Source organism: Syngnathoides biaculeatus, chromosome 21, assembly GCF_019802595.1.
Source record: "Syngnathoides biaculeatus isolate LvHL_M chromosome 21, ASM1980259v1, whole genome shotgun sequence".
NCBI lineage: Eukaryota > Metazoa > Chordata > Actinopteri > Syngnathiformes > Syngnathidae > Syngnathoides > Syngnathoides biaculeatus.
In genome coordinates this window covers 1,284,307-1,297,506 of record NC_084660.1, presented here as the reverse complement: position 1 = coordinate 1,297,506, position 13,200 = coordinate 1,284,307, and the positions used below count along the sequence as shown (strand labels likewise).

Below are 13,200 nucleotides of genomic sequence, written 5' to 3'. Positions count from 1 at the left end.
CAAAATCCCTCCTGCAGTATGTGCAAACCTGTCTTTATGCAGCTAGCGACTTCACACAGGTGCATCTGATTCCGGATACTACATGGAGTGGAGGTGGACTTTTAAAGGCGGACTAACGGGTCAGAATTCTAGCTGATGGACAGGTGTTCAAATACTTATTTGCAGCTGTATCACACAAATTGTTAAAAAAAAATTCTTTTCAGATTATCTCTCTTACAGTGGACTTGCAACACAGCATATTTAGATGATATGCGGATCACTTCTAACTAAACAGACTCCGCGACAGTTTGTACGACAATACGTCGCGTACTCATGACCCATACCGGGCGAAGTAACTACATCAGGGGCGCCCAGACACCGGTGGCCGGTGGGCGGGAGCTCCTTTCTCCTCCCGCACGCGGACCAAACCACCTCCCCCGCCCGAGGGCGAAGTGGGTGAACTTGCAATCTCGCAGGGTGTTCAAATACTTATTTTCTTCACTCTATATGAAAACAAAACAAAAAAAAGATGAGTGACAAGCTCTGCCCGTTTCACTCGCTCACGCGCCGTTGCAGGTAATAACAAGTCCCGTCAGCCAAGCCGCGCGGAAAGTTGCGCTTGTCAAGTCCGCGCCCCAAAACCTTCCCTCCAGGCATCCCCCGAGACACCCGAATACCGAGGTGAGGAGCTATCACACATACAAAAAAAAAAAAAAAAGAATTAACCCCAGCCGGGAAAGCGCGACCTCCGAAAAGCTCATCTCTCACCTTTTCACCCCTTTTGCCCGGACGGCGACAACGGTCGCACTTCTGCCGCTCCCCCGTCGGCTGGTCTCATGAAATTGTGAGAAAAAGCAAAAGTGGCGGAAAAATGTGCGAGGCTAGCAGTTGAAAAAAAAAAAAAAAAAAAACACTCCTTTTTCTCCCATTTATTGCTACTTTTTGCCGCATTTCAATTAAATACACCCTGCGAGCGGATGTTGTCGTGAGACATCTCTGCGGGAAATGGTGAAGGAGCTCCTTACAGGATCCTGCCAAAATGTTTTTTTTTTTTTTTTTTTTGCAAATCTTCTCCTCTGTCTTCAAGGCATGCAAAACTTCCTGATGAGGAATCCAAAAGCGCGCTGACATAAGTCTTACGACTTCATTAGTTCCCCCTCCATCTGGTTGAGGAACTTGCGCTCCTCGGGGGGAAGGAAAGAGACTCTTAGCGGCGTGCCAAATCAGCTGGCTGGTGCCGGGTTCACACCGCCGCTCCGTTTTCAAAATAGCGAGATGCGCCGCGTAAGCGCTTCGTGGATTTTGCCGGTTGTTTGGGTGTTTTTTTGCGTGGAGAGGCCAGCTGTCACCTGCGTGCGGGGACCGGAAGGGACGGGGGGGGCTCGCTGCCGGCTCGGGGTACGGACCAGGTGGGATTTAGCTACGTTGCGTCTTGGTGAAATTCGACATTAAGGCACACTGAAATTACTCGTGAATACACACAAACTGAAAATAATACATTAGCGACCCTCGACAAACTCGCCGGGGGTGTGTGGACATTTGCTCTCTGTTCAAAAAGTGAGCTCTGAGATCCCACAAGATGGCGCCAAAGCCCTGGATAATCGAAAAGCGTCACGACAAAGTGACGTGTGCGCTCAACCACTTTGGATGTGGGGGAGGAGCGAGGTTTGGCCCGGGTTGTTAGCGGGAGTTACGCGGGGCGATCACTTCACAGGTAATCGCAGAGGATCTGAACTTTTGTGTTCCCTCAGGACCTTTGTGCGACATCACGCCACGTGATGGCACGATCGGATGTCCCCGTGGCACGCGCTCGGCAAGTCCGATTCAAAGCGATGTCCCGGTGCATCCCGGGAGTAGCGGTCCTGCCGAGAAAGTCGCGAGCGGCCGGGCGAGGCGTCCAGCGCCACCGCCGCCTCCTCCCCCTCCTCCACGGTCGCCGCCGGGTCTTCCTCCTCGACCTCCCGCCCCGCCTCCTCCGCGGGACTCCGTCCGTGTTCTTCCGGCGAGGTCGCCGGGTCTCCTCCTCTGCCCTCGATCCCTTTCGTCTGCGGCGCGCCATCTGTGCCAAGGTCGCGACTGGCCGTGTGGCACTGCCGCAAAGATTCATGGAAACTTGGGTCTTGTGACAACGCTGGAAGGGAGAAAAAGCAACCTTTGGTCATTTTCAAAACAAAATGCATCCTCTTTTCAAGGAGAGTTTCAAAAACAAAACAATTTAGCCTGAGAAGTGCCCCTACTAGCGTCATGCTAATAAATAATGGAAAATGCCATCGACAGGCTCATGATTTGCATTGATCGTCGCAGGGTTACCAGCCTTTGGGGAACGGATAATCCGACACACGAGGAGACAGCGAATACGGTACAACCTCGGTTCTTGACCACAATGCGTTCCAGAAGGCGCTTCGGAAAGTGATGTGTTCGAAAACCAAATCAATATTTCCCATTACAATCAAAGGAAAAAGAAATAATGCGTTCCAAGCCTGAAAAAAATTGCGTTTTTTAAAGCATTTTTTTATCTTTTCATGATCATAAACTGCATAGTAGAAATACATGTATAGTTTAAATACTTAAAATAACACAATAATTTAAGAAATATATTTACTTTTTGTTTAAAATATATGCTTTACTAGCAGAGTAGGCTAGGCTGGTAGCGCATTGCCGTATCTGTAGCGACTCGGCCCCCAGCCTTGTAAAGTTTTTTTTTTTTATTATTATTATTATCAAAAGTGCAGAATAAACTTTAAACGAGCAATAACAGGGGGGGGGAGAATAAAAAATTGTTTTTTTTACAAAATGTAATACAAAAACAACTTGTAACGAAATCGTTGAAACAAAACAAAAACACAGACAATCTAATGGAACAGAGCATGATTAAAGTTCACAAGAAAAATAAAAATGATGCAACTATCAACTACTGTATCAAATCTCTTCGGGGGGGTGACTGGGCCCCCCCCCACCCCCGAAGTTCTTTTCTTATCCATAGACCTTATCTAGTAGAGCCACAATTCAGGGTTAATAGTCCTCAATAGTGAGTAAATGTCGCTACCGGGACACATCTGCGTTCCACACGATAAGCAGGTCGGGCCGCGCACTTTTGTTATTTCCGGGTTTTGTCGTGGGGGGTGTATTCACTGTATGGCTCTACTGCGATGCATATAGTCTTTATCCTCTGCGACAAATCACAAACGCCATTGCAACTCTGTATTGCACTGCCCCCCGGTGGCCAGTGAGAGGACACCCACAAGGCTACAGCGCCATGAATTGTCACCTGCAGGTTTGAGAAATATTGAGCATCGAAGTCCAATTGTGTCCGGAGCGCTTCCATGGCAACAGTCTAAATATAGCCGCGGCGACGGTGACGAGGAGACGTGTGACAGCGACGGCTTAGTTTCTCCCCCTTCCCCAAAATGCGGCCGCACTTTGGGGGATTACTGACCCATATTTGTGGACACGCATGAAAATAATAATAAAAAAAAAGGTTAAAGACTCTCAAAGGCCCCGCAGACGCTGTTACTTTTCGTCCGGTATCCATATTTATGGTGTCCCCCCCCAATCATCATCATCCGCGCACATTTCACACTCGGTCGTCTTTCAAGAGAAGTTTCTGAATGTCAGCGGGCGAGAATTTGCTTCCCGTTTTCCAAATGCCGTGGCATTTGGGCAACGGAGGCGGTGCCCGCGCGGGCCGACGGCGCTCTCGACGCCGTCCTCGTCCGGCGGGCCGGGTTCCACGCGCGATTGCTCGCTTTACCTGCGGGGAGGCGGGGCTGCCGAGACGCCGCCCGCGTCGGGTGGAGTCCCGGCGGGAGGCTCTCGTCGGGTTTCCGCTCGTCCTGAGTTCCTGCGAGAACAACGAGTCATTTACACCAAATGTACTTATTTATTCCCAAAAGTGGTTCTTTTTTTTTTTTTTTTTTAATCCAATCAGATTTCAGCCTCCGTGTGTTGCCACGTGTCAAAACAAGCGACACCCAATTAGGAAGCGACGTGAAGGATGGACAAAAGTCTTAGACGCCGCGTGGCACCACGTTGCCTCTCACAGGTCAGTCTTGGTACTACAAGTCAGGGGTTTAGACTGGTCCGCTATCGACGTGCCCTTGGGCAAGACTCTAAACCCCAAAATTGCCTTGGGATGTAAATGGCAGACTGTTCTCCATTGCCTAAGCGGACTCGGTCTCAAACTTGCGGCCCGTGGGCCATTTACGGCCCCAAAGATGATATTTTGTGGCCCCCGCCTTACTATGAAAGTTAAAGGGGAAATCCAGTGGTTAGCATGAACAATGTATCCAAAAGGTCTTGGAATATGTAGTCTATTTTGACAAAGTGATGTTAAATCCTCCCTCATTTAATAGTGTTTTGAGAACATTTTTTAATCGACAATTACGAATTTTCAGGGGCGCTGCCATTTTCGCAAGTAGCATAACCGACGTGAGCGGATGTGACGTACTACGTGCTACTTAGTAAACTGCCAGCCCCAGCGTGACGACATGGACCAAAGAAGCAAAAAAAAAAAATAAAATAAAAAAATAAAAATACCAAAGTACAGTACTGTAGCGGGAAGCCGCATTGATAGGGTGTAATGCGGCACCCCCAGCAAGACGACAAGGACCTATGAAGCAAAGAAATTAAAAAAAAAACATTTATCCCTATTTCGCTGTTTTTCATTTTTCATGGGCAGGTCTGGCACCAATTAATTGTGAAAAATGAGGGATTGCTGTCGTTGCGAATCACAATGTAAGTGGTGTCAAACTCATTTTACTCGTGGGCCACATTGTTGTTACGGTTTCCCTCAGGGGGCCGGGATGACTGTGAAACCATAAAAATCTTTAACCACCTCATATTATCCATTAAATTTGAAATTCAGATTTTAGCAAGAATCATTGCTCTGCCTGCAATGAAGAATGCTTTGCTCTGCTCTAGCTTTTCTCGCAGGCCACATTGTTGTTCCGGTTTCCCTTAGAGGGCCGTTATGACTGCGGAACAAAAATGTTCAATCATCTCATCAATTTATGAACTAGTTTTGGAATCAGAAATGAAGGGTAATGGGTTTTTCTCAACTATTCACGTTTGATAACAAAAATGCTTATAATATCTCAACTTTATCATTTATAACATATCTTCTTTTCCTTTCAGCTTGTCCCGTTAGGGGTCGCCACAGCGCCTGCTCTCCGCTTTCACTGCAGATCACAATATCATCTGCGGACTTCATAGTCCAAGGGGATTCCAGTCTAACCTCGTCTGTCAGTCTATCCATTACAACCGCAAACGGGAAGGGGCTCAGCGCGGATCCCTGATGCAGTCCCACCTCCACCTTAAACTCTTCTGACACAGCTACGGCACAACTCACCGCTGTTCTGCTGCCCTCATACATATCCTGTAATATTGTAACATATTTCTCCGCCACACCAGACTTGCACATGCAGTACTACAGTTCCACTCTTGGTACTCTGTCATAGACTTTCTCTAGGTCTACAGAGACTCCTTCTGACCTTCTCTGTACTTATCCATGAGCATCCTCAAGGCATATAATGCATCTGTGGTACTCTTTCTAGGCATGAAACCATACTGTTGCTCGCAGATACTGACTTCTGACCCGAGTCTACCCTCCACTACTCTTTCCCATAACTTTGTTGTGTGGCTCATCATTTTTACTCCTCTGTAGTTTGTTCTTAAAAATAGAAACTAGCACACTTTTCCCCCATTCTTCTGCCATCTTCTCTCCTGGTAGTATTCTTTTAAATAGGTTGGTCAAAAACTTCACAGCCACCTCTCCAAATTGCTTCCATACCTCCACCGGTATGCCATCAGGACCAACTGTCTTTCCATTTTCTTCATCCCTTTCAGTGCCTTCCTAACTTTAAACTCATTTTTGGCAAACGACACTCTAGATTTGACTTCGCGAGCCACATAATCACGTGGCGGGCCAGATCTGGCCCCCGGGCCTTGAGTTTGACACCTGCAACTTACATCAATCGCACTGCGCGGTATAAAAACACGCACGGCGTTCTTTCACCGTGCGTGGGTCACCCCCATTTGAAAAATCTTCATTTCGAAGGTGTTCAAAACCTGCAAGCGCGTACCCCGGCGTTAGCGTCGCCCCCCCCACCCCCGCCCCCGTCAAAAAGTGGCCTCAACTTCCCCGTCATCCGTCTTCATTAGCGATGGCTGCGCGCCTCTTGGCCCGGCACCATATGCTACTTACGCCGTCGCAAACCCGCACAAGCGGGCCAAATGCGCTCATCAACCTTTACGACAACCCATTCGAGTGTGAGGCTCGCGCCGCGAAAACAACACCCGGAAAAAAAGAAAAAAAAAAATGGATGCGCGCAAATGCTTTTGTTTTGGGGTGATTGGCCGCCGAGGAGGACGGGGGGAGGGGGGATGTCAATCATGCGCTTTTCACGCCAAACAAATAGTTTGCCTGTTCCATTCCGTCCTGTTTAATACACATCAACCCCACACACCGGTCTTTGGGGCGCCTACAAATCCCCTAATAACGCCACATTCCCCCTAAATGTGTTTGTAATGTGGGCAATCATTTTCCATAATGGACGCTTGTCAGTTTTATGGCTGAGAATGATTGCCTGGTGACAGGCGGGCAGAATCCCCCCCCCCCCACTCTCTCTCCGTGGCACAACACCGCCCCCCAGCGGGGAGAAAGGGGGACTGCTCAGTTGATGCTGGGATGGAGTTGAGAGAGATGACATTGAGAGGCCAGACAAAGCGACACGGAAGGAATACGTACTCCCGGTTCCCACGGAAACGCGGTAGGTCAGACCTGAGCCGCAGTCGGCGCAAAAAGGAAAGAAAGACACGCCAAAATTGTGTCAGAGAGGAAAATATCTGCTCGCTGATGTTTGGGTTATTTCAAAAAAAAAAAAAAAAAAAAAAGACGCACCTGGAAGACTCCAAAAACCGGCAACCTCCAACGTCTTCAGTTTCCTCTCCAAGTCGGCAACTCGGTTCCCGAGGATTCTAACGGAGGACCCAGAGGCGTGTGAGTCATGTCACCCGTGGCGGTGGATTTGAGGATAGTAATAGTAATGTACTTTGTAGTTTTCAATAATGAAGTAAAAAAAAAAAAAATGGAAAAAGATCACTTTAGAATTTCTTGCTTTACAACGCAGGTGTCAAACCCCAGCCCCGGGGGACCAGATCCGGCCCGCCACATGATTTTATGGGGCCCGCGAAGGCAAATCGTGGACCGTAGTTTCCGGCCTATAAGCCACGATCCTTTTTCACACATTTTCAACCCTGCGGTGATGCGGCTAATTTTTTCTAACGCCCGCAAGGGGGCACTTGAGCAGAAATGTAAGCGTGAGGCCGGTGGAATATATGGGCCGAGAAAGTGACTTTTACCGGAATGTTTTTTCTTTTTTTTTAACTGGCCCTGTTAGCGCTGCACTAGCATTAATGCTGTGCAAGTGTGTTGCTGTCCATTACTGCCATGTCTCTGTAATTTTTACCAGTATGTTTTTTTTTTTTTTTTAACCGGCCTTGTTAGCACTGCGCTAGCATCATCACTGTGCTAGCGTGTTGCTGCTGCGTTACTGCCGTGACTTTTACCGGTATGTTTTTTTTTTTTAAACGGCGCAGTTAGCACTGCAATAGCATTAGCACTGTGCTAGCGTGTTGCTGCTGCGTTACTGCCGTGTCTGCGTGACTTTTACTGGTATGTTTTTTTTTTTAACCGGCCCTGTTCACGCTGTACTAGCATTAACGCTGTGGAAGTGTGTTGCTGCTGCTGCGTTACTGCCGTGACTTTTACCGGTATGTTTTTTTTTTTTTAAACGGCGCAGTTAGCACTGCAATAGCATTAGCACTGTGCTAGCGTGTTGCTGCTGCGTTACTGCCGTGTCTGCGTGACTTTTACTGGTATGTTTTTTTTTTTAACCGGCCCTGTTCACGCTGTACTAGCATTAACGCTGTGGAAGTGTGTTGCTGCTGCATTACTGCTGCGTCTCCGTGATTTTTACCGGTATGTTTTTTTTTTTACCGGCCCTGTTAGCGCTGTGCTAGCATTAAAGCTGTGCAAGCGTGTTGCTGCTGCATTACTGTCATGTCTCGGCGATTTTTACCGGTATGTTTTTTTTTTTTTTTTTAAACTGGCCTTGTGAGCACTGCACTAGCATCAATACTGTGCTCGCATGTTGCTGCCGCATTACTGTCGTGTCTCCGCGATTTTTACCGGTATGTTTTTTGTTTTTAAACCGGCCCTGTTAGCACTGCACTAGCATTAGCACTGTGCTAGCGTGTTTCTGCTGCGTTACTCCGGTGTCTCCGTGATTTTTACCGGTATGATTTTTTTTGTTTTTTGTTTTTAAACCGGCACTATTAGTGCTACGATGTTGTTGCTATGTTAAGCTAAATTAAGGTATTAAAACTTTGAAAAGTCTTTCTGTGTACCGTACTTCTTTGTAAAGATCTTGCGTTTCAATGTGGGCACTTTTTTACACAGGTGGGGTTTATGTACAGTATGTACCAAATGGTATTTCCTTTACAAATTTACCGAGTGAGGCTTATAACCAGGTGCGCTCTGTAGGCCGGAAATTAGTATGTCAACTTCCGTAATTCTTGTTCAAATCTGTACCAAAATTTCAAATTGTCATAATCATAAAGCATAACGTTGAGGTATTGCAAGCGTTTTTACGTTACCATACCTCAATAATGGTTGAAAAACCCATTACCCTTGATATCTAAATTTCACGCGTCAATATGACGAGGCGATAAACAATTTTTATGGTTCCACTGTCATAACGGCACTCTGAAGGGAAACCCGAACTAATAAATGAGTTTGACACCCCTGCTTTACGGGCACAATTCCCGGATCAACAAAGCTCGGCCAAACGGGGGCCCGACCCGGCGGTCACCTGTTGGTGTGGCGCTGGTGCTGGATGACGAGATTCTTCTCGTGGACCGTCTCCAGCAGCGCCGTGGCCAGCGACTTGAGGTCGGAAACGGACCGGGGCGTGGCCGGGAGGCTGCCGCCGTGCTCTTCCAGAAGCATCCCCTCCACTGCGCGGGGTTTGAATTTCAAAACAAATACATGATGATATATTTATGCGCAATGACAAAAACGTGTTCCATTCCGATCAAATATTGTTCAACAGCTTTTGCTCGCATCAAACGACGAACTGCATCAGCGGTACCGATCGTACGTTTTGCGGGTTGGGATACCTCGCTCGGCGGAGAGGACCCCCTTGATTGGAGTGGGGTGTCCCTTCTGGTAACCACTCGAGTTTTTCCTCCTTTCCAGCGCATTCTGCAACCAGCCCAGCTTTTATCGCTTTCCACTGTCTTCATCTTGAGCGGCCTAGAAACGCCGTTACCTTGTACTTCATGATGTTGGATTTCAGCAGGTTCACCTCCTCCTGCAGCTGCTTGAAGCGCTCGTGCAAATACCTCCCGGGGCGCAAAGTGCTTTTCAAACCCAGGCCGAAGCCGAGAACCGGCGTGCGGGTGCGTTACCGGTTTTCCGTGCAGAGCGCGTCCACGTCCACGATGCGCGAGTCCCGGTTGCCCAGGACGCGATTGAGCTCCACGTTGAGTCGCTCGGCCTTGTCGCGGTACACGCCGCGCTCCGCCTTCACGTCGTGCAGCTCGTCCGCCAGGGCCTTGGCGTTGTGCTCCGTTTCTTCCATCTAGCGGACCGTAAACCGCGACGCTGCGAATTGGCCTCAAAAAGATGGCGACAGTCCCGGCTTTGCCAACCTGACGCCCGGCCGTCTCCAGTCGCCGAACCAGATCTTCGCGTTCGTGAGCGGGGAAATGGCGTGCGCCGACCTCGTCGTCCCCCAGCCGCTGTCGGGTGATCGTCATCCGCAGGAGCTGACGCCGCCGAGGAGGATGAGAGGTTCCGCTTTCAGCGACATGCCGCGGACGAGGCCGGAAGCGTGTGCCGTCTCCACTCACCTTGTTGTCGCCCTGAGCCTCCAGTAGCCGCTGGTTCAGCTCCTTGACCTCGTCGCCGAGCTGCCTTGCACGCTCCTTGGAGTCTCGCAGAAGCTGGGCGAGGTTCACCTGCGGGAACCACGGGAAACATTCGGAGACAACATCTGAGATAGCCGACAGTGACCCACATCACCGACAAAACAATGATCATGCGGGTGACTGTCGGTGCTACTCATACGGCCCGTGGGCCAAAACTGGTCCACCAGCTTGCTGCAATCAGGCCGGCAAGGTAAATTTCAAAGTGGAAAAAAATATACAAGACATTCTGGTATTAAAATAGAAAAAGGAGTGAAACTAATTTTTGATCAGTTGGTGCGCACAAATGGAGATGATGAATTTTCAGGGGCGCTGCCATTTTCGCGAGTCACATGACCTACGTGGACGGATGTGACGTGTTATGTGCCGTTCCAAACGCTTGATTACATGGGACACCGTTTATGCCTTGCGCTGACTTCTCGGATTTATCCTCATCTGATGAAGAAATAGCAGTATCGGTTGATCGGGAAGACGGAGGAATACTTCCATAGAGATTTGAACCTGTGGCTGTGATTAATGTTGAATATTGTTTTTCGGACGGGAATGACGCGGAGTCTGACGAGTGAGCTCCGGCGGCGGGCCGCGAGCAGCGCTTCGGCGTCCGGGGAGGCCGTTAGCCGAGCTACAGCAGCAACGGAGGCCTCCGCCGCCGCCGGACCTCGGCTAAGGGCCTCCCGCGGAACCTCGGCTAAGGGCCTCCCGCCGGACCTCGGCTAACGGACTCCCGCCGGACCTCGGCTAACCGAAGCTCGCTTGTCAGACTTTACGTCACTCCCGTCCAAAGAACCATTCGCGGCTGCCGCCCCGGAGCTCTGGGGCCCTTTGTTTACACACTTGCGTCCCGCGCGTCGGCTTCAGAGTAGTCAGACTCCGCGTCATTCCGCCCGAAGAACCATCCGAATATTTTAAGTCTCCAAGTACCATTTGACCCACATTAAAATACCGTAGTAGGCATGGTATAGTATTGTACGGTATGCTTTATTGTCAAACATTTGAAGAATAATACCAGCAAGGTTTTTGTTTATAGAGATGGTACAACGCTAACTACCCCAAAGACGAACGCAACTCTGGGATTTACCTGATTGCGTTTCTCCGGCGGTAAAGATGGGTCACCGTCCTAAATCATGAAGAAGAAGAAAACCATCAGCGAGAAACATGCAGATTTTTTAAAGGGGGAATCCAGCGCTTGCATTAAAAGTGTATCCAATAGCTCATGTAATATGTACTCTATTTTGACAATGTGATGCTAAATCCTCTCTCATTTAATCGTGTTTTGAGAAAATTTTTGTCGGCAATTACGAATTTTCAAGGGTGCTGCCATTTTCGCTAGTCACGTGATGTACGTGGGCGGATGTGACGTGTACCGTGCCGTTCCAAACGCTCGATTACATGGGACACCATTATGCCCGGCGCTCATTTCTCGGATTTATCCTCATCTGGTGAAGAAATAGCAGTATCGGAATACTTCCATACAGATTCGAACCTGTGGCTGTAATTAATGTTGAACATTCGGATGGTTCTTCGGGCGCAATGACGCGGAGTCTGACTACTCGGAGGCCTACGCGCGTCATAAGTGCGTAAACAAAGGCCACCGGGAGCTCCGGGCCGGCACCCGCGGGGTGGCCTTTAACCGAGCTTCGGTGGGGGCGGAGGGCTATAGCCTAGCGTCGGCGTCCGGGGCTAACGAAGCGGGCGGCGGCGGAGGCCGTTAGCCCCTGACGCCGACGCTAGGCTAAAGGCCTCCGCCGCCACCGAAGATCGGCTAAAGGCCTCCGCCGCCTGAAAGCTCGGCTCGTGGCCCGCCGACGGAGCTCGTCATTCCCATCCGAAGAACCGTCCCGGGCTGCCGGCCCGGAACTCCCGGGGGTCTTTGTTTACGCACTTATGTCGCGCGCAGGCCTCCGAGTAGTCAGACTCCGCGTCATTCCGCCCAAAGAACCATCCGAATGTTCAACATTAATTACAGCCACAGGTTCATATCTGTATGGAAGTATTCCTCCGTCTTCCCTATCAATCGATCCCGCTATTTCTTCATCAGATGAGGATAAATACAAGAAATTGGCGCCGGGGATAAATGCGGCCCCATGTAATCGAGCGTTTGGAACGTCACAGTACACCTCACGTACATCATGCGACTAGCGAAAATGGCAGCACCCCTGAAAATTCGGAATTGCCGACAAAAATCTTCTCAAAACACGATGAAACGAGAGAGGATTTCGCATCACATTGTCAAAATAGGATCCATATTCCATGACCGATTGGATACACTGCTCATGCAAAGCAGTGGATTTCTCACACGCGTGCAATAACTCACAATGAGTTCCCTGTACTTGTTCTTGAGCCCCTGGTGGCGCTCTCGTAGCTGGTTGGCCATCAGCTTGTACTGGTCTCGCTCCTGCTGGCACGCGTCCAGCTCCTTGGACAGAATGAGGAGGGCCTCTTTTTTGCTCTCCAGCTTGCGCTTACACGCCAGGAACTAGTAGAAAACACACAAACGGGAAATCGTACTTTCAACCTCCTCACTTTTGCCAAACGAGCGAAATCAGCACTTTTTCCTGGGGTCACGTGACTGCGCAAATGTCAACACCGGTGACCTGGCCGGCAAGCGGAAAGGCAAACAACGCAAAGGTGAAGATAAGCCACACACACACCACGTTTAGGTGTTGAATCATTGTTGAATAGTCGTACAGAAATACATATTTTCGAATTGTCGCCCACACAAACTCAAAAAAACCAAAGTTTAGCGTCACTCCATATGTTCAGTCTCTAATTAGGGACACCTGCGTGCGTCTGAGCACAACAACGGACGTTTATGGCGGACTCACCTCGCTCACCAGCCCCTGCCAGTCACTGTCACTTCTAGAAGACTCCATTTTCTTCATAATTTAGGGGGGAAAAAAAACAAAACAAAAACAAAGAAACAAAACGTCAGAATGTGGAAGGACTTGGCAAGACTGGCCGGGCGTTTACGTCACACAAACTCGCCGCGGCGTGGGAGGAAGACAATCATATCCGGTTTATCTTTTAAAAATAAATCACCCGTGCGGTCCCAGTGATATCGTTGTGATTTAAAAAAAAATGGAATTATTTGATGTTTCTTGGTTTAATACGTGGGTTACAAACACTTCAATATCAGGATATTTAAATTGCCTTTGCTTTCGGGTACATAGACGATTAAAAAACATTGAAGTTTATTTTATTTTATTTATTTTCAGGGATTTTTTTTATTCTTCG

At 49.0% G+C, this 13,200-nt stretch overlaps 1 protein-coding gene across 2 annotated transcripts; it reads right to left on the bottom strand.

The window, feature by feature from the left end:
• Window positions 1–893: 893 nt before the first annotated feature.
• LOC133494505 (coiled-coil domain-containing protein 149-like) lies at window positions 894–12,985 on the bottom strand. Of its 2 annotated transcripts, none has more exons than XM_061808405.1 (12): window positions 12,792–12,985; window positions 12,281–12,442; window positions 11,045–11,083; window positions 9,892–9,999; window positions 9,691–9,807; window positions 9,448–9,620; window positions 9,309–9,381; window positions 9,157–9,241; window positions 8,850–8,994; window positions 6,878–6,954; window positions 3,731–3,820; window positions 894–2,110 (listed from the first exon to the last, which is right to left on the bottom strand). In XM_061808405.1, exons 1-12 carry the CDS (start codon window positions 12,846–12,848, stop codon window positions 1,746–1,748), a joined length of 1,491 nt encoding a protein of 496 aa, XP_061664389.1. In that variant the 5' UTR covers window positions 12,849–12,985; the 3' UTR covers window positions 894–1,745. The 2 variants fall into 2 exon arrangements, with proteins under 2 accessions (XP_061664389.1, XP_061664390.1); XM_061808406.1 differs by lacking the exon at window positions 12,792–12,985 and adding an exon at window positions 12,618–12,773.
• Window positions 12,986–13,200: the final 215 nt, after the last annotated feature.